Source organism: Megachile rotundata, chromosome 4 (assembly GCF_050947335.1).
Source record: "Megachile rotundata isolate GNS110a chromosome 4, iyMegRotu1, whole genome shotgun sequence".
Lineage (NCBI taxonomy): Eukaryota > Metazoa > Arthropoda > Insecta > Hymenoptera > Megachilidae > Megachile > Megachile rotundata.
This window is the reverse complement of record NC_134986.1, coordinates 9,008,514-9,034,137: the sequence shown is the minus strand read 5'-3', so window position 1 is coordinate 9,034,137 and position 25,624 is coordinate 9,008,514. Positions and strand designations below refer to the sequence as shown.

Below are 25,624 nucleotides of genomic sequence, written 5' to 3'. Positions count from 1 at the left end.
ATTTTCTTAAAATTAATGCTTTTCGCGCCTTTCTGAGTAGCGTAAAGAATTCTATGTTCTCAATAGAACTTTTCTAACTACTTAATTATCAATATTATGGCTTAAATTGCTCTAAAAAGCAATATTAATTAAATTCAATTAAAAATTATGCAACCAGCGCCATCTCTCCGGCGAACAGGGTGAACTACACGTGTTGGCAACACCTCCTTCATTAATTCCTACCTTCCACCGCTAGATGTCCAAGCATTTTGAGATCCATAAAATGACTGAGTGGTTCATCCAAAGAAAACACAATTTTTAATTATTCAGTATGACAACTTTATTAAAATTATCTATTTAAGCATGTTATTACATAGATGCGTTTTGAATTAAAAAAAACTATAGTCAAATCATAAGTGTATTGTGATGTCATGTAATTAGCTGCAAATTATTCGTCAGTTATAGAGATTCTCGAAAGTAGTACTACTACAGAATTATTGAGTACTTCTGTAACATTGCCAAATATAAATGCAGCCAATAAAGATTCTCTTCTCCTGTATAGATAAGTCTGTATTAAGTTGTGTACTTTATTGTAAATCTAATAAAAATCTTCCTCTGTTAACTTCGATGAAGTAACTTGGTTCTTTATCTGTTCCTGATTATTGTACATGGTTGCAACTTGTTGAGCGGAAGTGGCGTCCTCGCTGTTTTTATCGTCGCGAATACGAATAAATCGTGGAAATCGTAAGGATATGCCCTTTTCTGGATCAACGATTCCGACAGCAGCTTTATGAACAGGTGACAGAGACAGATCTGCACATTTGATCTCCCATACTTGGACGGGTTCAAACCAATGATCAGGTTGGAGAGATGAATCATAACGGTAGTATGACTTATTTGTCGGTATAATATGTTCCTTAAGAAATTCTGAATGTTTCTGAAGATCCTCTTCGGTGAAACCGGTACCAATCTAAATGAATTGTAGCAAATATATTACTTCAGAATTTTTAATAAACATTTGAGAAGCCCTGATTCAAGCATTTGAATTGACAATACCCACCTTACAGATACTTTGATATTCTTCATTCTCTTGATCATAACAAGCCAAAAGGAATCCTCCGTACGTTCCCGTTCGTTTACCTTTTCCTATATAACCACCAATAACGACCACATCCAATGTATCACCTACACCATCTAAATAATCTTTCTTCAGTTTTAACCAATTTCGAGAACGTTTCGCAATTTCGTATGTTGCATCTTGTTCCAATGTCTTCACCATTAGACCCTCGCAATTACCTAGTCAAATATTGTCATATACTTTCTGTAATTTATTTTGTGAATTCACGCAAGAAAAAACAAATATAACAACCTTTGACCGATTCGTCTAAAAAGTCTTGCACCTGCTCCATACTTGAAGTGTCTAAACTGTTTGCAAATTTCCATTCACCTTCTACATCTTTGAAGTTTTCTTTTAGTAATTCTCGACGTTTTACAAAAGGCTGTTGTACTAATGGTTCACCATTTAAATATAGCAAATCGAACATGAACACACATACTTGAACTTTAATATCTGCTTCATTTGCATCCTGTAACGGAATTGCATGTACAGAAAATTTATATTGAATTTACTTAAAGTTTGTATTACCTTGCGTTTTCTTGTACTAAGTACTTGGAATGGAAGAATGTGTTTGTTCTCGTTGTCCCACGCTACCGCTTCGCAGTCCAGAATACAACTTTTAACACTTTCTCCTTTCGTATTTTTAAATCGTCCTATAATGTCGGGATATTTGCTGGTATTATTTTCTTGATTTCTACTATAGATGCTAATGTCACCATTTTCAGCAAAATGAATCTGGGCTCTTTCTCCATCATATTTCCATTCACAAGTGAATTTCAATCCTTCGAACCGTGTTAATACCTCCTGTACGCCTTTAGTAGGATGTGCCAACATAGGTTTCATAGGAATACCAGGCGTTATCTTACATTTGCTCGGTAACGCTTCTACCCCTTCTTTCAGTAAAACAGGAATTATCTTATCGTAATTTGGACATTCACTGAAAACGAATATTTTATACAATTCAAGTGGCAGCTTCAAGCCCTACGTTCGAACAACAAAAACAGGGAAATGTATGTACCAATATGTTGTTTTGAGAATAAGTGCAATTTTCTCATATTTCTGTTTAAAGGAATCGCTTGACATTTTTTTACTTGCGTCTAAAATTTGTGGATCTTGCTCTGGTGGAGTCATTGCACACGCTAACGCTAATGCCTATGAATATCGATTATAAATTATATAACTTAAATGCAGCATGACGTAAATAAACGTACCTGTAAAACAGATTGTTCCGCTAAACCAATCCGAAGTTTACCCGCCAAAGATCTAATAAGATATCTGGCTTCGGTTAAGCGACATGCAACGAAGAGTGCCTGAATTTTGTCTAGTTTCTTGCTCATGGACTGTAACAAACATATTATATTCACATATTTTAATATAATTATGAATTCTTTGATTGTATTAGTAAATGTCGTACTGCAGAACCGGTCATTTGTGCTATCTCCCTCAGTCTGGAGTACACATTAGGTACTGTTAATGGAGCGGGTTGAAACATTGTTCTCTGATTGGAACGACTTCCTTCCGCAACAATACCCAAATCCCCAACTTCTTGAACGTCTGCTTTTATTTGAGCTAAAGTTCTACCTGTACATTGTGCTATAGCTTTCATAAGTGTTGTATCTGCCACTCCCAACTCAATTCCTAAAACAATAACAATATTTATTGTATAAGAATTTTTAAAAATACATTATTACATATTACTCACCTTCATATGCGGGGCCTAACTGATTGAGACATAAGTATACGCTTGGAAGTAAATCATCTGGCCTTAAAACTATGACAGAACGGAAATAGTTGGATAAAATTTCGATTATCTTCAAACGTGCACTTGTTTCCTCGATTAATTCCAATGTGCGCGTTAATGCGATATATGGTACTCTATAAATGATTTGTAAATATGTATTCATCTTTGTATCTCTACTTTCATAATATGTACTGTTGTAGATAATTAATGCGATAAAATAATTTAGAACATACTTCTCATCTTTCTTCCAGCATGCATCATTAATTGGGTGATAATTCGAGATACTAGGATTATAAGATTGATTAGCAGATTTTGCCTTATCTCCAACATTGTTCTTTGTACTTTCTTTTTGTTTTACAGCTACAAAGAAATACATAGATAATTTATGAACTATTTATGAATATAACAATACCTACTGAAAAAGCTATGTATCTTCTTTGCAGGTGCTTTTGTATCATTTTCTTCTTCACCATTTTTCTTTTCTTCAGTACTTTGTTCATTAACCTCAGTTTCCTCATCAGACTTTTCTTTTTCGGTATCTGACGATTTTTGTTTTTCATTATCTGATGATTTTCGTTTTTCATTATCTGACGATTTTTGTTTTTCATTGTCTGATGATTTTTGTTTTTCATTATCTGACGATTTTTCTTCTTTGTTACTATCTGGTTTTTGTGGACTTTCTGGCAACTAACAATTAATATAAATAAATATGAGATTACAATTATTATAGTGCAATTGATATATCAAAGTTTACTATGCATGTAAAACACATACTGTCAGTTTCTCTTCTTCATCACTGGAATCAACAGGTGCTATTATCCGTAATCTCTTTTTAGTTTTATTGGAACTGGTTTTTATACGTATTTCCTTTGATTCATTTGCTTCATCAGATGAAGATTTTGATGATTCTGATTTAGAAGAAATTGAATCACTCTTTCTTTTTAAACTCTTCGCATTTTCTTTTTTATTTTCCACTGACTTATCTTTTGACTTTCTCTTTGCAGGTTTTTTCGTAACATTCTCTTTTGCATTATCAGTACTTCTCTTCCTTTTAGAGGTATTACTATCATCAAACTTGAACCCTCCAGACAATTTTATCTTTGGTGTTGATCCTTAAATATTATAGGATAATGTCTTCTTTAAAATTACAGGTACCTTACTCTTCCATTCATCTATCTACTTCTACATTTCTTATTTAACCCATTCACAATGGTTAACATACTAAAATGTCAAGGAACATGATTACTACTTCCTTTCAGTGTCCCAAATTTAAGATTATATATGACACTGGTATCTTTGCAAATGAGTTAAATAAATACATGCTATAACATTTATTTAACGACATTACTACATAAAGCACACTAATTCATACAACGCTTTATGATTTTCTCTCTCTCATATTCCTTTCCTTCCAGATTTCTTTACCTTCTCTCTTACTTGGTCTCACATTCACACCACTACAAGTATCTTATTTTTATACAAATGATAAAAATAATATAAATCAAGTGTTATCTATGATATCTAATCATTCACCTGTTTTAAGAGATACTTTTTCTGATGATGGAGATGACTTTTTTGTGATATTACTTTCTGTTTTCTCTGTGAATGGATGACTAAAAATAAATGATTATTTATGATAAATATTGTGGAATTTTTCTGAAACTTAACGAGATACATTGATTTAATGATATTCACATATAAAGACAGAAACATATTTAACACCTTTAAAAATTAAATAATTATTGGTTTACATACTTTGACGTACTTTTACTCTCGCTGCTATCGTCTCGCTTTCGATTAGCATTGTTTCTACCATTTTTATCCTCATTATTACGCGTGCTATCAACATGTATCCAATGTACAGAATTATTTATACATGGTAACAAAATATTATATGATTCATATACTTTATTCACAAATATTAAATGCTGAGAATAATTTCTACGAAGACACAAGCTTGCGCAACAACTCACAATGCGTGTGAATCTGAACATTAACATTATCTGATATCACAACTCACCTTGTATTGTCCGCAATAGCGTTATCACTTTTCGATGTGGTTTTTATAAAAAACGATCTGTAAGAATGATGTAATGAAATAATGAATGATACGATGAATTTTTACTTTCAGAAACTTACGATATACTGCGCTGTGTCATTTTGACTTCTAACCTCTATATCGTTATGCGAGGGAAACTTCGTTGATATAACGGACGTCGAATTCAAATTTTAAACCATAACGTATACAACGTTCCACTAGTATTACAAATTAAAAAGTATTTATTAAGAACTTTTTTAGTTCGATTTTATTTTATATCATTATACTACGAAATTTTGAAATTCGCAAATTTTGTAAACATATGTAAATTTGTGATATCGTAATTTGAAATTTTCCTCAGGAAGTTCTAATACTTAAACTTGAAAAGAGGGTAGATAAAGAAAGACAACTTAGAAATTTTATTTTCATTACTATATTTTTCATGTCTCTTAAAATCCAAACACATCTATTTATTATCTATTGATAAAATAATACAATAAATATCCGTATTATCCTAAAATTAACAAAATATCTTCCTTATTTTTTTCTTTCTTGTATTCCTTGGTCTAAAGTGTGAAATTCTTTTCGAAGCTTTTTTCCAAAACGTGTTCTTACAAATTTAAATGCAGTATCCCTTATTATAACAACAAACAGCCTTAGCCAATAGTATATTCGTTACTCAAAAATAAAACGGACAAATCAAAATTGTCGATAACATATTGATTACATAAAGTCTTAATATATCGAGTTCAATAGCAAGAGCGTACTTAGATAGAAATAGAGAAAAAAAGAGTTTGCAGGTTTATTTTGTTTTCGTATGCGTGCCCTTGACCATAAAAATAATCTTAAACAGAAAAAGAAGAAAAAAAGAAAAAGGTAATTCAGTGAAGGCAAGATACAATTGTGTTCGCTTTTTTATTTTCACGTTTATCTATGGCCTATATTAAATGTGCTAGCGTTATTTATCTAAGGATCATTGAGTTACCATTTAATAATTTTTTTACATTCGATTCTATACATAAAGTCGTGACGAGTGAGTCCTAAGACAATTCTTACCATGACAATTCCCTTTATGATCCAATATGGACAAAATTCTTCTGCAACATTTTTTTCATACTTTTCCTTTTCTTCTTCCTCATCATTTTATAAACATCATAATGCAAATTCTCTTGTACAAATTTTCGATCACTTACATATCTCTTTATCGACAGTTTAAATGATTTTAATGCTAGTTTTTGCTAGAAAATAGTTCTGTTTGAAAAGCAAAAGAAACAGACTCGATTAACAGCGGCAGGAGGCGATATGAAGGAATAAAACAAATAAAAATGGTTGCGAATCCTGGAATCGATTTTCAGCGAAAAGGGAGATCATAGTAAGATTAAACTCAGTGGATCCCGCACTTGCTTGCTTGCTATTATAAATGCTACGAAGCATTGGCAATAAAAAAAATTAAAGTTTACTTCAAAAGGCTTACGTAGACAAAGATTAATAGATTTCCTGTATCGTATTGTAAAATAGAAATTTGTAGAAATTACTACGGCTAAGTCAGTTAAGTAGACATCATCTCTTGTTAATCGGTGATTCGAGCGACGTTTCATGGCAAGGTGTAGCGAACATACGGTACTTCTACGTCGTTGCCATCGGTGTCGTTACAGCAAAGTTCGAACACCAGTGCACGGACATGGCTCTCGAGCTTCTTCTTCGATACTTTCTTCACTACTTCCGACATTAGCAGGCCCATACGTTCTTGGCATTTAGGCTTTGCCATGAAGAATGAGTACAACATGCAGACACCCTGAGATAACATGGTAACTTCAAGATTATGATGCTCCTTGAAGTAATCTAAGAATTCTTTGAGCGTTAGTTCTCCCTTGACTTCGAACCGGTCCCACAGTGTCCACTCGGTGTCGTAGTACTTCAATTTTGGTGCAGCGATGGGCTCTGAGAAGCCAAAGAATGGCAGAGCCAGGTTGACGAAACCATTCTTAAAAATGGACAAATCTTTTACGCCACGAGTTAACTTGATCAATTCGAGACAAACAAGGCCAGCCACGACTGAAGTGGTAGTGGCGATAGCTGGTATTATTTTGCCAGCAATTAGTTTACTCTTGTGTCTATCAGCAGGAAGGATTTTGTAGTTAACAGCGCGAAGATTTGAAGCTGCTACGATGAAGTCTATATGGAAATTGGAGTCATCGTCTTTCTCAAATTCTTGAGGATGAATTACTAGACCGTTAAGCTCATCTACCTTGGGTAATTCTTCTTGTAATTGACTAAGTCTTTCGTGATCAATATTTCCGCTACCATTGGATACTTGCACTTGTGAATCCGTCTCAGCAATTTTTACTCCAGACTTTGGCGTGAAGTCTGGTACTTTCACGGTACTGACAATCCTGGCAATTTCTTCCCTGTTTCTGTTGATGGGAATTCCATAAACTTTTGCTTTTAAGTTTGCAGCAGCTACAATGTAATCCAAATGCAGAGGATCGTTTACGTTGAACTTGAGCGGTTCAGGGCACCTCTTTGGTCCAGACCAGAATGGTTGACCACTGGATGTTACTTGATCGGGAGGAAAGTTGAACAAGAGTTGTCTAATCTGGTTGCTATACTGCTCTTGCCAGTGGCAACGAGCCCACGCGACGCAGTCTGCAAATGTTTTTGGTCGTTCATCGACCAAAGCAGTTTTGACTGATTCTAATACTTCTAATGGCTGAACTCCGGGCAGTTTTAACGTTCTCTCCACGAACTGTGGATCGGATATATATTGAGCAGCGTTCTCCGCAGCCTGGCGGAATAAACCTTCGAAATTATCTCTAGCCCATTGTAAAGTATGTTCTATAGCGTTGGGGAAATTCTTTAACGTGCAGATAGGTATACTCTTCTCTGGAGGATCCTGAGACGAGCTGTATGATTCAGTTAAAAATGGAACAACAACTTGGGTGTTACCCTTTGTACCTAGAGTACCGGATTCTAGAAGAGGTTTCCTGTAATATACACAACGACGATCCATATAAATACGAGCATTTACGTTATCTAATGCATTTGCTACTCCATCTAGGACCTCGAAGAAGTCATCATTATATATTTTCTCTGTTTCTGGACAAACTCTGTTTTCATGAGCGATTACTTTCATGTCTGGATTCATACTCTTTATGACTCTAGCCGCTGTTGATGATTTGGATTGCTGAACATCGGATGGCCTAAATAGGAATTGTCTGTTTAAGTTGGATTTCTCTATCAAATCCATGTCAGTAATTGTCACGCTACCACTCTCAGCACCAACTCCTAACATTGCAAAGTTTTTAAGCAATTCACAACCAATAGCTCCTGCTCCAACTACGAAATATTTCAGGCTCCCAATCTTTGACTGGAATTTACGACCAAAAACAGCTATTTGAGAATCGTAACGTGATCCAATAGGACAGCAATCTTCCTCTGTAAGTTCGGAACGATCTGCCGGTAAACATTCGATAGCGTCAAAGTACAACCATTGATATATAGGATGGAACTTTCCAGAACAAGCTTTCATCACTTCTTGTGCTACAATTCCTCCAATGGTAGCATTCATTGGATTCAAACTTCCTGATGATACTTTTGCAAATATTTCAAACAAAGTTTCATTGATTTCAATTTCGCTGCCCATTTCTTCTTTCACTGTTTTAGCTAGAGCTAAAAATTCATCTGCATCTTCCTGATTCCAGGGTCTAGGCAATCTTTCTTTAGATTCTATGTAACGATGCAATACCATAAAAGCCAAGTGCAATTGTTCTGGATAATCAAATTTACCAAAATCAGTAATCTGAAATTCTGGTTTCTTCAGAGCTTCCTTCAGAGGATTAAAGCGTAAAATCTTTGGCATTTTCACTTGTGTTACTATACCACCTCTTATGTATTCAGAATATTTTGATGTGTCTCCAATGCTGAAAGTATACGGACCAAGAACTTTTATTTTTATTGGTTCACAACCATTTAATTCTGTCATGCCTTGCACTTCAGAAAATGTGACATAGTCACCATCTTCCATACCATGACGTGTGTCGTCTAAACATGTGACAACACCTTCGACATCTTGTGAGACGCTAGCAACCATTGCACTGACAGGTGGTTCACCATTAGTATCAACTACAGTGAATGCTTTTCCAAAGTCACAAAAAACTTGGGAAAATAGACCTCTGGTATCAGCTATAATAAGTGCTATATCATTTGCATGAGTAATTTCAGAAATACGTAATTGTTCATTTAATGGAGTTTCAGTCAGTACCACAACTTTGAACTTCTTGATATAAGATTCAGTTAGGGGTCCAGAGTGGTGACGGGTGGGAACATAATTGTTCAGTTCTGATAAACGTTGGCAACAGGCAACAGCTCGATTTTTACCTGCAAGTGAAACAAAACACAATTTAGTCTTAATTTTTTACATATATTTGTAATAAAATAAAGACTAAGACCACACAAATATGTTCTTTGTAATTAGCTTTCCGTGACAAGAACATCTTGCATATCATTTGTTGCACTTAAAAAATTATATTTTTTTAATTATAGCAATGGCACTTATACATAGATAATTGGATGAGAGGGCAGGTCCTTTAAGGTACTATGCCTTATCAATCACATTGTTTTATTAATTAAAAAAAGAAAATAAGCTGAAATTCGTTAGTAATTCATTAAGTTAGAAATTATGAAATTATTGTCAGTTATTGTGGATCACCCTGTAGAATTTCTTAATGTTAAGTCGTAACGAAAACTGTTCATATTAAAAGTGTTCACGTGTTTAGCAATTCACGCGGGTCAAAGCGCTCACCTATGTCCGCCTCGGTAAGATAGAACTGCGAGCCGAGGTCTGAGATCTGGCACAACGCGTCATCGTGCAATGTAACGGATTTGACGCCACCGAGTATGACGTTCTTTGCAATTTCAACACCAAGACCGCCAAGACCGGATATCAGGACATCGGAGGATGCCATGCGACGCATGGCGTCATGGCCGAGAACATAGAGCTGCCTTGAGTAGAGACCCTCGTCGATTTCGGCAGAAGCCCGGGACGTCGAACCATTTTTCGCCATGTCTGCGATCGTCGTCGAGTCGTCGGCTCCTCCCGTGGTGGCAGCAACGCGTCGCTTCTTGGCTGGGGGGTCAACGGAGCTCTCCACCACCTCAGCACTAGACATCGGACTTCACGGAGCGCCGTATTATGTCCGTCGATTGTTTTTCAACCCGGCCGACTGCACTTTAATAAAGCTCGCAATTTCACCGCACGCACCGACCTTGCCACACGCGCCCGCTCTCTCTCGCCGCACCTCTCTCCCGTTCACCGTTCCTCGTCGCTTCCAGCTTACCCGTTCTAAACTGTCTCCGCACTTTACAACGATACCACCGTCCATCCAAGAATGATTGTCGTTCTTTCATCCGCTCTGTTGCTACTCCCTCGCAGTCGCACCACCAGCAACCGTGGTGTGGAAGTTTCCCATACTTCGTTCAACAAGAGACCATATCCATTGTGCGACGAGTTTTCGTCCCTTCTGCGCATATTACCTCTGATTGGTTTACAATATCTTTCGTAACCAGTAACAACGCGCATGTGCACTTGCAGTTTTCATCGCGCCAAATGCATATACTCTGTGATTTTTTGTTTCTTGCACATTGATATTTGCTAAGTGTCTCGTAACTCTTAATATTTTTACAAAATTATGAAATTTGGAACTAAAAGTTCTTGAATCTGGTTTAGGCTATAATTCACCGCATTATAAATAATTAAATATGGTTAATCGAAAGGAGCGTTTCCTATTTAGCTATTTTTGCCTACTGTGTATATAACTAAAATAGTGGAGAACGAAAGGTGGTGGGATAACGTTATTATGGTGGGGAGTCTATTGAAGTTAGCCGCGCTGCGCAAATTAGGTATGATCTCATATAAAATGGAGTATAGATAAAATAGGTATGGAGAACTGCGCAGTCGATAAAACAGCGATACAAATTCGTCATGAAACAAAGACTTTTCTTTTTCGCTTCTGCATGTCTCCTTTCGATACTTTTGAAACGGCAGATAATCTAGTATCGAAGCCAATACACAAAATAATCATTCTTACATCCATAAATTATTCCCACGGTGAAATTTTCCTGAATATTTGTTCGTTATTTTCCTGTCGCAAAACGGTTAGCTAACGTTGCATCATGAATTTTGCATTTGAACTCAGCCTGTTGATTGGGTTGTGAAACAAACGAATAAAACGAACGATTTAATGAGCAACTAGAACCGATTGGTCGTTGTAATTGCAAAAGAAATGCCAACATGGAATGACACACGTACGCTCTCTGTAGGTTGTTTATACATGCGTGTGTATATATGTCCGTGGATACGGCTAACCATACCGAGGCAGTCTTTGTCTGTGTGATAACATTCCGAACCTGATAAATATATTACATGTACTTTTTTGTCTCTACAGTACTGTCAGTATTAAAACATCGCAATCAGACGAGACAAAGAGATTAATGTATTAGGGTATGTTTAATAAATAATGTAGTAGCAGAGTAGAAATCGATAGATCATTTATGGCATTGTCTATTTCCAACACCATAATCCAGTTAGTTGCTTTTAATCACTTTGCAATTATATTCTAGTCTGTTCAACTTTTTATAAGTAATAGTAATTATAATAAAATGAAGTAATACTTATTGCAGCAGTACAATTGCAATAACCTGCATATATTGTGCAATTTTTATTGTCATTCGGTTTTTAATTCTGTAACCATGCGTGCTTTAAAAAGTTAATAGTGGCGTTATCTGGTGGTGGATAGAGAAACTAACGGTGCAGACAATTTCTTTACAAAATTTATGATTTTTGAACTTGAATAACATTTATACAGAGTTCTATGAATATAAAACAACTAAAAAGTGTCATTACATTTCATTTGAGCCACTCAAACTAAAAATTTATAAGCTACATTTTGGAGGTTATGTAGTTAACGAAAACAATGTGCTTAAACAAAGAATATATTTTGTGTAAAAATAAAAATAAGTCTGTTTTAATTATTATATAAATTGAACAAGTAGATTAATTTTGGTGTCTGAATGTAGAAAAATAAGGCTCTGCTTGTTTACCCATAAATTAGAAAATGTACAAAAACCGCATATCATAAAATAATCCAATACTTTATTGCACATAATTTGGTCCACACTTCCATTTGTAGAACATTCTGTTTTACACAATTCAGAGGTAGAATTCAATGATAACCTGAGCAATTTAGTGATATAGTTATGTTTAAATATAATTTTCGGTTACCACGTCTAAATCTCCTAATTAGCATACTCTACATGAAAATAATTTCTCTACATAGTACTACGCATTTTTGTCACTCTGAAAACACGATATTACTGTTTCGTTACTTCAAACCACGAGTACACACTCCAACATCGATCAACGCTACTCTCGTACATAACATCAAAATAATTTCTTTCTTATCATCCAAACTATACTCCATTCCAACTCGATTGATCGTGCGAACGATCCAGTATCCATCGTTTTGGTCCACGTTGGCTCATTAAAAATACATTATTGACTACTTTCAAAGTGGTTTGTCTTCATCAATGGGAACCGGACTCCCAAATGCTCGTTGCGTGGTTTCATCTTCCTTCTCCTTCGACTTTCTCGGTGAATCTAACGAATGAACTACGTCATTGAGTTCCGGGGTGCCAAACGGCGACGAAACTGCCGGAAATGGTGCGGTGCTGGTCTCGGACTCCATCGTATCCGGTGCAGAAGTCGTCATGTCCAGTCCACCACTGCTGGGAATCGAGTCTGGCGATCCGTTGTAGGAATGATCCGTTGGCTGAACAGGTTCACCCAGGAGATCGTTAGTTTCTGAGGGCCTCCTTTCCTCGGGGACCGTCGATGTACGTCGCATGCTTGCCTTTTTGTATCTGTTACCAGGCATTCCTCCAATTAATAATTAGAATAACACGTTGCGTACTAAATATACCGGACAACATTGCGGACCAAAGTTTGCCAAATGTCAGCTAATTTACATAGCTGATTTAACATAGTAACCAATCTTGTTACGAATTATGTAACCACACGTTACATTGTCATATGTTACACATTGAACCAAATCTCTGAACATCTTGAATTATGTTAACATTCGGCAAAACTTGTAGTCCACAATGTGGTCAATGACAATTTGGTTTAATCACTAAAAGAAAAAGTAATCATTCTAGAAATTTGAGGGTACCATAAATATCAACTTGTTCAATATTACAGGTTTCGTTTTTAGATACAACCCGTATTTAGATACAAAAGTTTGAAACATGAAAGTTTCAGATACGAAATTATAATGTCACATGGAATACTGCAATTCAAGTTTAACAAGTTGGATGTTATCGTATACTGCTTACTGATTGACGTGTATCGGTGACATAGTTTGATCAGGGCTTATCCTCGTCGTTCCATTTCCATTGTCCCATGAATTGTGTCGACGATGTTGACTCTTATCTTTGTATGCTTCTGCTATGTTGTTATAACTTCCCACAATTCTGCGTTTGTCCAGTTCTTTTTGTATCTTCTCAGGCATGTTGCTGGCCGATTTATAAAGTTCTCTTCTGATCATACTCTAGACACGTTAACATTTAAAATTCAATAAGCATTCAACAAATTACAGAAATAAAATTTGCTACTGTTGAGTAATAACTTACGCTCGAAGAAGGTACAGATTCCGCATTAGGATTGGTCCAAACGTTTGTCGCGCCAGGTGCATCTTCATTGCTGTCATTCAGCACTTCCGCCGAGTATGTGGGTCTGGCAGGTATGATTGGCGACCGACAGCATACTCTGCAGTAATAAAACCTAGAGAATTAGTTGAATTTCCTTAGCCGTTGATCATTTCAAGCTGTATTGTACTTACGAGTTAACATCCTCGAGTTTCTTCAACAATCTCTCGTTCTCTTTGCAAACGAGTTCCTGGTCCCTTATTACTTGCTCCCTGGTGGCATACAGTTCCGCGTTCTCTCGTCTAAGTGCCTCGTTCTCGGTGATGTACGCGTGAATTAGCTGACTCAATTCTGGTCGCTCCATTTCAGACAACTTGTCCAGGTCCACGACTGGTGGTGTTAATGGCACTTTTCTTTCAGCTGTGAAAAGATGGTTGGCATTCGTTTGCCAGCCTAATTAGTAAATTCTGAATGTTGGAATTCTATTTACAGTAATAATATGACTTACTCTTGGACTCGCTACGAATTATATTTGAAGGGTCTCCATTCAGATGAAGAGCAGCTCTCAGGTGTTCGTTCTCAGTCTGCAGTGCACCTACCTCTCTCTTCAAACTAAGAATCAGTGCCTCGCGTGGATCCTGTAAAAATTAAATTTCACTTACAATTATAACATAGTTTGTTCTGCTACATCGAGTTTTGAAATTATATCTTTATGAACCCCTAATTTAGTGTAATAAACTCTTTATCATTCTTACCCATCTCGATGCTGTGTATTATTATATCCGAGAAATTTTGAGTAATACGAAATTTAATAACAGCTTTTCACTCACCATAACTACGATAGGTTTCGTGCGAATTTTCTTCACTCTTGCCGCATACCTCAAAGTGTTCAAAGTCTCGCTAGCGTTTGATCGTGCCGGTGACACGCAAGCAATCTAAAAAATTTGAAAATGATCCAATTAAACGTAACCGTGTTCAACAAATTCGATCACCGCAATTGCGGTAACTGGATTTACCATTAACGTAACTCCGTTTCCTGCTAAACTATCGGCTAGAAGTTTGGTCAGCTTGCTGTCCCGATATGGAATGTGGCCGTACTTGCGTTTTCCATCGCTCAACGAAGATATACAGTAACCTTCAAGAGAAAAAGAAAAATAGTTTGCTACAAAGTATGACTCCTGACATAACATGTTTCAAAAGGACCAGCTTTTATGTAATTCGCGCCACACGTGCGCTTATTGATTATTCCATGAACAGAGTTGATGTTTCAGGTAAAGCTTGTGCCCTCCGTTTCAGCGATCGATTCTTGCGATGATACTTCTGCATAATTGACACCACAAAGTTCCGAGTCATGACATCACGCGTGCTTTAGTATCGCGTTTTTATAGCACGATCAGAGGAAATATTCTTACATTTGTTTTATGGGGGAAAGAAATTAAATAATACATCTCGCTTGCTGCGTTTAATTATTCTCACCTAGAACCATGAGGCTCTTGTTAATGTTATTCGCTTCCTCTAAAGTTTTCCCTTCGCTTTGGGTCTTCTTTGTCATTTCACTACCCGCCAGGTCGACGAAATTGATCTTCCCTTGTCTCGAAATGAATACGCTGTTGTCCATCTATAAATGTTAATGTCTTACATCGTTTTTCCTTTTGATCTAAACGGTATGGTTGATCAAAACACTCACTTGTTGCTCGGAAGTGATAGTCACAGTGAGGATGCTGTGACTTCTGCTGGAATGATCGTTCATGTTGTGCGCACCGACAGATCTGTTTCTCATGCCTGCATAATTGAACAGTGTTATTATAGAACATAATAGAATAAGTTAATTACAAGATAATAAATGCCTTCTTCGAGGACCGCCAAAAGGTCATCAAGTTCTTCACATTCGACGGTGAAGAGATTCTCGACGAAGAACCCTCGCGTTTTTTTGCTCCAACGGACCATCAGAGGTTTCCTCGACGTTCCCGGGTTTAATAAATCTATTACCTGCGGTTAAAATTGAAAATTGATAACCCGGAACCATTTCCAATAGACCGTTAAAAAACTGACCTTTTCGTTATAGATTTCTAGAAAAGAGGCTTTCAGTACAAAGTTACAGCCGTGACGCTCGTGTAGTAGTTTGAACAGGTAGACGAAAGACCGGAAGACCAGACCGTGATCCTCTGAATAAGGATTCATCTTTTCGAACTATTACAAAGGAACATCGATCAGTTGTCTATATTTTATTAGCATTTACATCGATTATTCGTATAATTGGCATTGTAGTATTAATAGATCAAAGCTTATGCATATTTGTATAAGTTAGAATCAATAGATTCCAAGATATTCGTTCCTCATTATAATTTAATAATACATAATACATATTCTATAAGACTGATGGAAGTATCAAGGACTATGATCATTGTACTAGTAATCGAATTTTTACGAGAAGTACATTACAAGTAGTGATGGCTAAGATAAATTGCAAGTCTATCGCAATTCAATTAAATTAGGTATTCTAAAAAATTGGTCAATACAATTTAATTCCAAAAATCTTAATGGTAAGGAACGTTATGTCAATACTAAACGTACAAAACAGGCATCATCTACTCGGTCATTATCTTATCAACGCATTAGTATTAACCTTTCGATTAGGTTTAATCGACCTTCAACTTGATTAATACATTATTCCTGACAGTTGAAAGACTTCCTGGTTGAACTTTTCTGACAACGAATGTGCATTCAGAAATATCGAGAAATTTCATGATGGGCTCCCTAAGAGAATTTCCTTTTGTTCGCTCACCATTTCCGGAGGTCCTGTGAGAGTGTGAGTTTTCCCGCTTCCTGTTTGTCCGTAACAGAATGCAGTGCAATTGAATCCCTCCACCGCCATTTCAATCAACTTCTTCACACCAGAAAATTGCAATATATCTTCCTGAGTGGCCGTGGGCTCGAACACCACGTTGTACGAAAATAATTTGCCCTTCTTGTCCCCGCTGTTCGGTGATCCTTCGCACTGTACGAAATAATTCACAAATATTTAATCAAATAAAAAGACGAACAGTGCAGAAGTTTGGAATTATCGCAATTGGCTTACGTATATCTGTCCATCTCCAGGAAATTGCACCGCCATATCTTCGCCGACTTTAATTTCCTTGTTGCTAAGCGGACGAACCCTGGAACCGACGAATTACTCTTAATCGATCGTTCAACCACAATTTCAGTGATTACGTTTTACCGAAACTTCACGGAAACTATTTTCTTTTGTATTTCGAGACTATATTTTTTGTTTAGGTCTCACAAAAGGCAAAGTTTGAGACTAATTATTATAAATGTATCAAAATGATGTACGTTACCTGACCACCACATTGATGTTGTTTTCTGGAAGTAAATGTTTCGTAGCGATTACCCTTTTGTCACCGTCCACCAACCTTTCGATGCTACCAGTTCTGAAAGGACAATACAGAAACAAATTATGATGTTTCAAACACTGTAACAATTCTATATTTCACGAAAAATCTCCTGTAACTTTCTAAAATACGATTACTTTTAAATTTTTGTACATATTAGGTGTACTGATAATTAATCCATCACTAGTCCTATTCTATCTTAAATGTGATTGCCAAAGATTTTTGTCGAGGTGTTAAGAAAGATCAAGAGAAGACTAACAGTTTTTTGTACAAATGCAGCATCGTCTACTGTCATGATCGAATGTTTCAACAGGAATAATAGCGAGCCAAGCTACACGACTATCCCGCTATCATGGCGTCTAAATAATTAAGAAGGTTCAATCAATCGGGCCAAACATCGAAGAAAAATCGCGTGATTGACCAACCAACCTCGTTTATGATTTCGTTTTTCGCTCTAACCGGGCCTTATCGTGCAACTGAAAAATCGTTGCGACCTCTGTCAATTATTCAGCAGACTTTTATTGCCGGATCGTTAGTTCTCAAAGGAACGATACTTTTCGACTGTTGCTCGTTTCTTATGCATAAAACACATTGTGCCTCGTTAAATCGTTATACTCCACTAATTAAGTTCGTTCTAATTATTACCCTATTGTTTTCGACTGAATATTCAGTGCAAGAGATAGATATTCAATATGATAATGATTAATCGAAAGTGTGAAACTAGTCTTGATATAAGTACGTAGGTACTTATAAAAGTATAGTATAAAGTAGAGTAAGAAGTACATCATTTCTAAACTACCTACTAAGATAATTTGAAGCGAAAATGGGTGAGAGTTGTTTCGACCACGTTATCCAATATCGCGAACTTATAACGTGTTCGCGAACGGAAATTATAATTATGTTAAAAGCATGATAAAGAGCGTATGTGAACTATCGGGTTCTTGATAAGCTTTTAAAAATTGCAATTGTACGCGAAAGAACCCTAAGGTTTACAATAAGAAAATTTGTTATAAATATAACATTCTTACGCTTTCGACAATTTTTAACTTCGATTTTCTAACATAAATGAAAATTTGAGTGTTTTATAAATACGACAACTGACTATTGCGAGAACATAAGTTCAAATTCATAAATCATAGAAGTAAAAATAGAGAAGGTTTTCCTCCATTTTTCATTTCCAACCATAAAGATATCCAACGCGTTCAACGCAAGAGAAAAATATGTATTTCACGTGTCCGAGGGTTGAGATCTCTTTACATAGACACGTTTTGCCGATCGTCGCGATATTGACCGACAGAAATACACAAGCAAGCAAGGTCCCGCAATCGATATACGACATCGAAATATGTCGCAATTGCGGCTATGTGTCTATCAATATGTCTACATGAGGGTGAATATACACAACCACCCCCCGGAAAATTGAATTGGACGACAAATTGGAGAATCCTTCAACGCGTCACCATTAGTTATCTAGTGACCTGGATCTTCGGACATTTTTCAACGAATACTCGTTAATTCTCCTTTTCAGATCCTCTTCGTAATAAACTTGGTTGTCCTTTTTGTCCTTCGAACCTATTCGACAAATTATATTTCGTGTACAGTATAAATATTTAATTTTTTATATTTTTGAAGTATCTACCTTTAGGGATCCTATATCATTATTTTTCAAAAATTGATGTCATAATTATAAGTAGAATAGTAAAATGTGATGTAATCTATGACAAGTACAACTCGTAAATACAACATGGGACTAAAGTAAATACAACTCATACAACTTAAAATAAAGGCAATACGTATCAAATACACTACGTATCTAACGCACAGAAAATGCAACGCGTAGTCATACGATCTTCCCACACAATAATTATGGAAATAATAATAATTTTTGTGGATACTAATTTTCGAAAGAAAAAAGCTCGATTTAATTGTCCAGTGTTCGCGAGATCTTGAAGCATCGTACACGATAATTTTGCGTGGTACTTTTCCATCGCTCAATATTCTTCTCTGTTTTTGTTCCCGTTGCTCATGGCTGTTGATAGCTTTTAGTCGCGTAATTTACGTACATCTTCTTTCGAAAACAATTTTTCTTAATCATTCCATTCGTATTGATTCTCGGCACGAATATCAGGAACATGTTGAAACGACTTTATCGTCGAGATTGAGGACGATAAGACTCGTTTTCTACCGAACTGTATTGGCTTCCATTATCTGTGGTTTTTATCGTTGTACTGAGAATTGATTCTCGATAAAAAAATACAGAAATTATTATTTTTTATTTGTTAATCAAATGAACTTGTTCACTTAATTTGTGAACTTGAATAATGAAGAGATTACCTGAAGATTAATAAGAGGAAAGCAATTAAGGTTTGTGATATTTTGTTACAAGCTGTTTTATCTTTAGATCAGTAAAGGTTCATTAACACTACACTAATTTAAGTGTTTTGCTAGATAAGTTCGCACTTAATTATTTAAAAGACCATAAAAATAAAAATATGGTAGCTTTCACCATTCGTAATATTCATTAAAAGTTTCTAAACTATTCAACGAGCTCTGACGAACTGATTAGAGAAGAAACATGGTTGTGTTTCATAAAATTAACGATATGTTTCATTCGCAAAACCTTCCTTTCACGGTTTGGATTAAATCTGTCGTGAAATTTTACCTCGATAACGAGTAGAAAGGTTAATCGTAGACCACTTACTCGCTTCCACGTGATCCGAGTAAACTACTCTTTGTCTGGACTCTCTTGGCAATGGAATTATTCTTTCCTGGACTATTTCCTCTGGACGTAGTTTGGTCTCCTGGACTATTGCCACGAGACATGCGACTCTTTCTTTTATCCTTCTTCGCATTCTCTTTCTGGGGACTCTCGCCTCGAGAAGGCGACGGATTTTTCACTAGCACCATTCGTCCACCTTCAAACAAATATATTTGTACAACATCCTTCTTAATACAAGAAAATGAATAAATAAAATATCTACGTACTTTCAATGTACATAATATTGCGATAGAAACCAAAATAACATTTCAAGAGAAATTAATTTATAGATCAGTTGGAATGCAACAGGGTTTCACTGATCTTCAATTGTTTCTGATCCACTCACTCGAAGTGGATAAACATCATAAATCATTCGTAAAATGTTTCTGATCCTCGATTACGTGACCCAAAGAGTTGCTATTCAGTTCGTCTTGAATGTAATATCAATTACGATAATAGAAATTGAAAATCATAAATCATGTATAAGGCTCGAATATAACAAGGTTTCGCTGATTTTCAATTGTGCGATCGGTGTCATTCACACGAAACATACCAAATCATCGCGGACAATCGAAGCTGTCCGTGATGGAGGATCGAGAAGTGAAATGGTTCATTTTCTTCGATTCACAATAGCGAAAGCTAACTGGCAAAAATGTATACACCACTAGATCAGTTAATTAGCTGCGTTATATATGGAATGATAATTACTAGTTGTTGCAACCGAAGCGAAAGTTTTATTCACTGAATGGTTGCGATTCGATTAGAAATTCTGAAACATTCGTCATCTATGAACGAATCATGAATATTCAGATCCAATCAGGTAATTCGAGTATTCTTAGCATTTCGAATTTATTTCACTTAAACGCTTTAAGTATTTAAATGATCTAAATTACTCGGTGTAATTACAGTAAAACGAATTAATAAATTCGAAATTCTACCAGTTTCAGATTATACAAAGTATGTGGATTTTTTTGGCAGTTCAAGTCGAGAAATGTTTCGGCAAGCTTCCTCCGTTCCGGTTTTTACACGATTCGCGTCAAAAAGTTGAAAGAAATGTAGAAATACACGTAAGACAGTTGTTCCGCGACTTCGTTTCGGTTCGTTCGTTTTACACCTTTCGTTTTTACGAGAATTAACGTAAACGCGGTAGTTAAGACGCTGAAAGTGAAAGTTAATCAGATTGGCAAATAGAATCGTTGTCCGCTTCGTAGAACGTTCGGTCAAATATCAAGACGGTTTTTCTGGGCCGATGATAATGTTCGAAATTAATGAGCGAGCAAAATAGTTTCTGAACAAATAAAACAACTCTGTTGTGGCGTATTACGTTGTTAATTAGACGATTTTGCTTTCTACTGACGCTCTTTTTACAAACAGAGAAATTATTAGAAAGAAAATAAAGGAACTAAGTCGCGTTACATCTACTTTAATCGCGAGAATAAAATTGCCATTAATGTTTATGTCATTTTGTTGCGCATAACAGAAAGTTATAATTAGAATATTACGTCTACTATAACCCTAATAGCAGATACATTTTGATAACTGCGAGGTTTAACGCTGCTATATTACAATGTTGAACTGAAATACTGTTTACAATATATTTTAGTAATTTAAGTACACAGAATTTGTATTCAGAAAATTTCTAATGCGAATAATTTATAAAACCACGCGCTAGATCGCTACGTGTTACACCGTCACGCGTTATGTCGTCATGTGTAGCAATATTGCCACTTCCAAGAATTTTCCTCGCCTACAACCCTGTCGATGACCACATGAAAGTCTTTACACATCTCAAAACCTTACCCGATGAATCCCACTTACATTCGAATTTTCATAGATGATTCAAAAATCTCCCGTCACCCGTACTTCTGCAAATGGTTCCAATAAATCATTTGCTATCCCATCGAACCCTCTTTAAACTTCCAGTCAACGACGTTATGCTAACGCGAACCGCGACAGATAACGGAAACTCGTGCAACAGCAACTACAGACGGCACGCGACTGACATATCGCAAGGGTTGCTTCGCTGTTGGGTGGTGGTTTTTCCTATAGTACACGTTCCAGCACCGATCGAAACCGATGTCTAAACTGTTATGTATATTCAGACACGTCGTATGTTCGATCGCGTTTCTTTCGTCTGGCATGTCTCGGTCATCGTCCACGTGGGTTCGACATTACGTCAGTTTGAACTTGACACGTCGCGTTGAGGTATACGATCGCTCGGTTGATCAATGGACACAGCAGCTTCAACTTGAACTATCATGCAAATAGTTGGGTGAAAATAGACGTTGGAGGCCTAGGTTAGATATGAAACTATGTAAGTCGTTCAATTATTAAAACGCATTCGATCAACCAAGGGTGGTTCACATTTGTCTGGAGGACCTTGAGGAATAGGCGGATCATGAAATATGGACGATAAAATATTCCGCAATTTTCTATGCTTTCAGGAACTCTGCGAGATATCGAGCGTTCATTATGGCATGTTACAGAAATCTGCAAGAATATCTGCCTCCCTAATTGCGAGTTTCCGTTGCAGCGTTGTTCGGACACGGAGTCGTTCGGCTCGGAAATTACGAGAGGATCCCCGTGGAAATGACCAGCTATAAATACACGGGGCCACGTTGTAAACTTTATTGCGGTTCGTTTTCTATCCACAGCTTCTTCACTGTAGGAAATGCTCGAAAAAGTTGCTGCAACCCTCTGGCTGCGGACGCTGATGGTATTTTTGCATCCACGAGATTGATCCATGGCCTCTTAACTCGAACTTTTGTCGTCTCCAGAACCTTGAACGGGAAGATGAAAACGTTTGAAAACATCTGTTTTGCTTCGTGGTTTTAATTGGAGGAATACTACCGTGGTGGACACGTCGATCATCGGCAGTCGTGTCTCCGACGTTGTCTGGCTAACGGTTACGAAACTACGATAGCGGTAGTTATCGTAACACTGGACGGAACACACGTAGAATAATGACAATTGGTTTGTTCTTTGCATTTAGATGGGTTAGAACAGGAACACTGGAACGATGAACCGTGATGTGAGTCATACATATGTTTTGAAACGCTGAATAGTTCTTAGGGTACAATGTATTTTTACTTCATCATCACTGGAATTTGGAGCATAGGGATGGTGAAGTTGCAAAGTTAAAGATTCATCAGTAGGGTTTAGTTTGATGCACATGCATCACAACTCTCTGCTACTTGTAATTAAAATATTTTCATTTCACATGTAATATAATAGTTCAATCAACTAATCCTGAAAAAGTACCTGAAATAGAAAAGAATATACGTTTGAAGCATAGTGTGATGTTATCTTTAATTACACTAGAAATTTAGATTTATACTCATTGTTAAAAGCACAACTGCAGAATAATCTGCAGTATCAAGGCTGTAAAAGAGTTGAATGAACCAAAGATGTACAAACGGACATATTAAACAGTTTCATCTCATTATCGAATTCCTGTTGGTCAAGTTTGTCGCGTGATTAATGATGGAAAGTCAAGTACCTCGGAAGTTCTTTTTGCCCGCGTACCTTGAGGCTCCGGAGTCGCTTGGAGTTTAAAGAAATCAGGAAGTTACCTGTTGACTTCATGGTATAAGCAAGGCAAGAGGTAACTCGGTACCGAAATCTCCTTTCTTCTGCAATTTCAACGTTACAGAAGATTAAATAATAATTTACTGCAATGAAGAAATTTCTAACGATTCTACAGTATTAAATGCAAGAAAGGTTTAAACTAAAAAAATAGGAGGATTTATCATCGAATCCTACAGAGTTATCATCATAAAGTAGAGAGTACCCGAGGGCTATAGGTTATTCCAGGCCGAAAGTGGCATTTATCGTATTTCGTGCCAACTCGCTTGGCTGACATTAAGCCGCGTACAGACGATACCTGCACGCGTGCAGCCTTAAAATACCGGTTCAACGAGGGCTCGTGTCGCGTATTTTTTTATGAATATATAATTGCTGCAAAATCTAATCACGGTACAATCACGGTTCTTTGATTCTCTCGGAGCCTACGAAGATTCTAGGGAAATCTTAAAGTTCTATAGAGTTACCTAGGAAGAACGTCTTCCATTACATTGTTATTTTCTCTAAAAAAATCTAGCACGTTGCTTCCCTGTAATCAGCACAAAATACAATATTTTACTCATCTTACTGATTGCTAAATGAACCAAGTGTATAATGACTGTGTATGCGCAACAACTCTCCAATACTGAAGCGTGTAATAGATTCTCTTGTGAGCGGATACTTCCGTGTGCCTATGTGTGCATTGCACGCGGAAGAATGGACTATAAGTAAATTATGGCATGAAAGGGCGATGCACATTTTGGCTTCCTAATGTAAAGTTGCAGTTTGCCGACCGATCATCGCAGCAGACTATAGTCACGGAAGGGGCTAGCAGAACCTCGCACCTTTCCTGCACTTGATCTCGTTTAATTGTAATTTGACACCTACACGAGACGTTGTACTTAAAATAGCCAAGCTTCGTAATTACTACGAATACGCGCACTTTTCCGCGTATGATTACTCTTCGCAGTTATTACATGTCCGCATTCGCAAACTCAATAAATAATCCAATGTTTATACTTTTTTGTTTGCTTGCAAGTTTTTTGCAATCGATACTGGTCGATCGGCCTCAGCCTAACTAATCATTTGCTTGGCTCCACTGAACTGGTTAAACGAATTCGCGGAAGTGCAACAAAGTTGAGTGCACTCAATTATGCAGGAAGTGCACTTAGGTCGTTAGGGAGTAACGTTTTATTCGCTGAAAGGAAATGCTTGCTTGCACGCCGCCTTTCCATTCATCCAGATTACTCCGTGAAATGCTTCCTTTGTGTACTAGGCGACGTTTATGGCGGTTTTTATTCACCGCGATAGTAGATATAGATCAACGATTTAAACTGAGCTCGCGTGAGCAGTAATTTAAACCAATTACGAAAAACGTCTAGCTCACGGAGATTCATGCCAAGTTCTTAGTCCTTTAATTATGGAATTTAAATTCCATGCACATCTGAAATTCCAAACTTTCAAATTTAGAAATTCTCACATTCAAAATGGATGAATAGGAATTTTCTCAAGCTCAAATCTTATAAACTTTGAAACTTTCAAATTGTGGAACTTAGAAATTTAGAATTCACACGTCACACTATTGATGATATGATTCACTTAATTTTTTCCTGATAAGGGCCATATAGCGAGCCCACGGTATAAGAAAAATATATCTTTCATCATAAGTGAAACTTTACTTTGTTTTCTGCTTTTCTGCAAATATAAAGTGCTGTTACAAAATGTTATCATGTAAAAATTTCATCGATATCTTCAAGATTTCGAAACGTCTTTAAAAGCACGGATTTCTGTTATAAAAATTAGTGATCATGCTCAGCCATATACATAACCTCGAACGCGCTTGACATACAAACAGTCCCGCAACGCGTTTCGAGGTGTCTCTAATTTCGCCACGCTTTCGAAACAGGCCCAAAACTGCTACTCTGATGCCCTCTAGATTAGACAAATCGGACAGCTATGTAGGCACCTTCTATTTCCTAACGATTTCGAAATCCTTCCAAAAAAGTAACCTCCAGTGCATTCACGCCTATGCACCGCCACTCGTGCGCTGATACATACACACGTGCATGCACGTACATGCACACACAGAGGGAATGGGTTATTCTCCTTCTTTGTTGTGCTCACGAATGCCTTACTCTCTTCTTCCACCACCTTCTTTCTACGGCACAGAGAGTTCCTTTGAGCCGGCAGTTTCGTGTGTTACACCGTGGCGTGTGCACACAAAACCACATAAGTTCAAGACGAAGCACAAAAGGCACCCCGAGAGATCGGTAGCTTCCTTCGACGGAACGAGTTTTCCAGGTGTCATCCAGGTGTACAAACCAATAGTCGGGCCTCG

The 25,624-nt window shown here is 36.8% G+C and overlaps 3 protein-coding genes across 13 annotated transcripts; all 3 read right to left on the bottom strand.

Annotated features, from left to right (window-relative positions):
- Nucleotides 1-294: 294 nt before the first annotated feature.
- On the bottom strand, nt 295-5,130 carry DNAlig1 (DNA ligase 1). Of its 3 annotated transcripts, XM_012281555.2 has the most exons (15): nt 4,977-5,130; nt 4,858-4,914; nt 4,593-4,676; nt 4,371-4,450; nt 3,612-3,949; nt 3,254-3,524; nt 3,071-3,197; nt 2,799-2,971; nt 2,511-2,734; nt 2,308-2,436; nt 2,115-2,248; nt 1,625-2,033; nt 1,349-1,565; nt 1,040-1,275; nt 295-949 (listed from the first exon to the last, which is right to left on the bottom strand). In XM_012281555.2, the coding sequence occupies exons 1-15, from the start codon at nt 4,994-4,996 to the stop codon at nt 578-580; spliced, it is 2,871 nt and encodes a 956-aa protein (XP_012136945.2). In that variant the 5' UTR covers nt 4,997-5,130; the 3' UTR covers nt 295-577. The 3 variants fall into 3 exon arrangements, with proteins under 3 accessions (XP_012136945.2, XP_012136947.2, XP_076386755.1); XM_012281557.2 differs by lacking the exon at nt 4,371-4,450 and having other exon boundaries at nt 4,603-4,676; XM_076530640.1 differs by lacking the exon at nt 4,593-4,676.
- A 162-nt stretch (nt 5,131-5,292) lies between these two features.
- Nucleotides 5,293-10,398, bottom strand: Uba1 (ubiquitin-like activating enzyme 1). Its single transcript, XM_003701603.3, has 2 exons — nt 9,677-10,398; nt 5,293-9,252 (listed from the first exon to the last, which is right to left on the bottom strand). The coding sequence occupies exons 1-2, from the start codon at nt 10,041-10,043 to the stop codon at nt 6,470-6,472; spliced, it is 3,150 nt and encodes a 1,049-aa protein (XP_003701651.2). The 5' UTR covers nt 10,044-10,398; the 3' UTR covers nt 5,293-6,469.
- A 1,607-nt stretch (nt 10,399-12,005) lies between these two features.
- LOC100874841 (Kinesin-like protein at 54D) lies at nt 12,006-25,426 on the bottom strand. 9 transcript variants are annotated; one of them, XM_076530643.1, is made up of 20 exons: nt 25,116-25,426; nt 22,816-24,981; nt 22,576-22,736; nt 21,544-22,505; nt 19,953-20,155; nt 19,669-19,882; nt 16,914-17,006; nt 16,655-16,733; nt 16,361-16,573; nt 15,628-15,765; nt 15,423-15,564; nt 15,263-15,357; nt 15,052-15,193; nt 14,592-14,710; nt 14,406-14,510; nt 14,084-14,213; nt 13,770-13,995; nt 13,561-13,711; nt 13,264-13,478; nt 12,006-12,792 (listed from the first exon to the last, which is right to left on the bottom strand). In XM_076530643.1, exons 5-20 carry the CDS (start codon nt 19,963-19,965, stop codon nt 12,438-12,440), a joined length of 2,430 nt encoding a protein of 809 aa, XP_076386758.1. In that variant the 5' UTR covers nt 19,966-20,155; nt 21,544-22,505; nt 22,576-22,736; nt 22,816-24,981; nt 25,116-25,426; the 3' UTR covers nt 12,006-12,437. The 9 variants fall into 9 exon arrangements, with proteins under 9 accessions (XP_076386758.1, XP_076386757.1, XP_076386761.1 ...); XM_076530642.1 differs by having other exon boundaries at nt 22,816-22,986; nt 23,063-25,352; XM_076530646.1 differs by having other exon boundaries at nt 22,816-22,986; nt 23,225-25,352.
- Nucleotides 25,427-25,624: the final 198 nt, after the last annotated feature.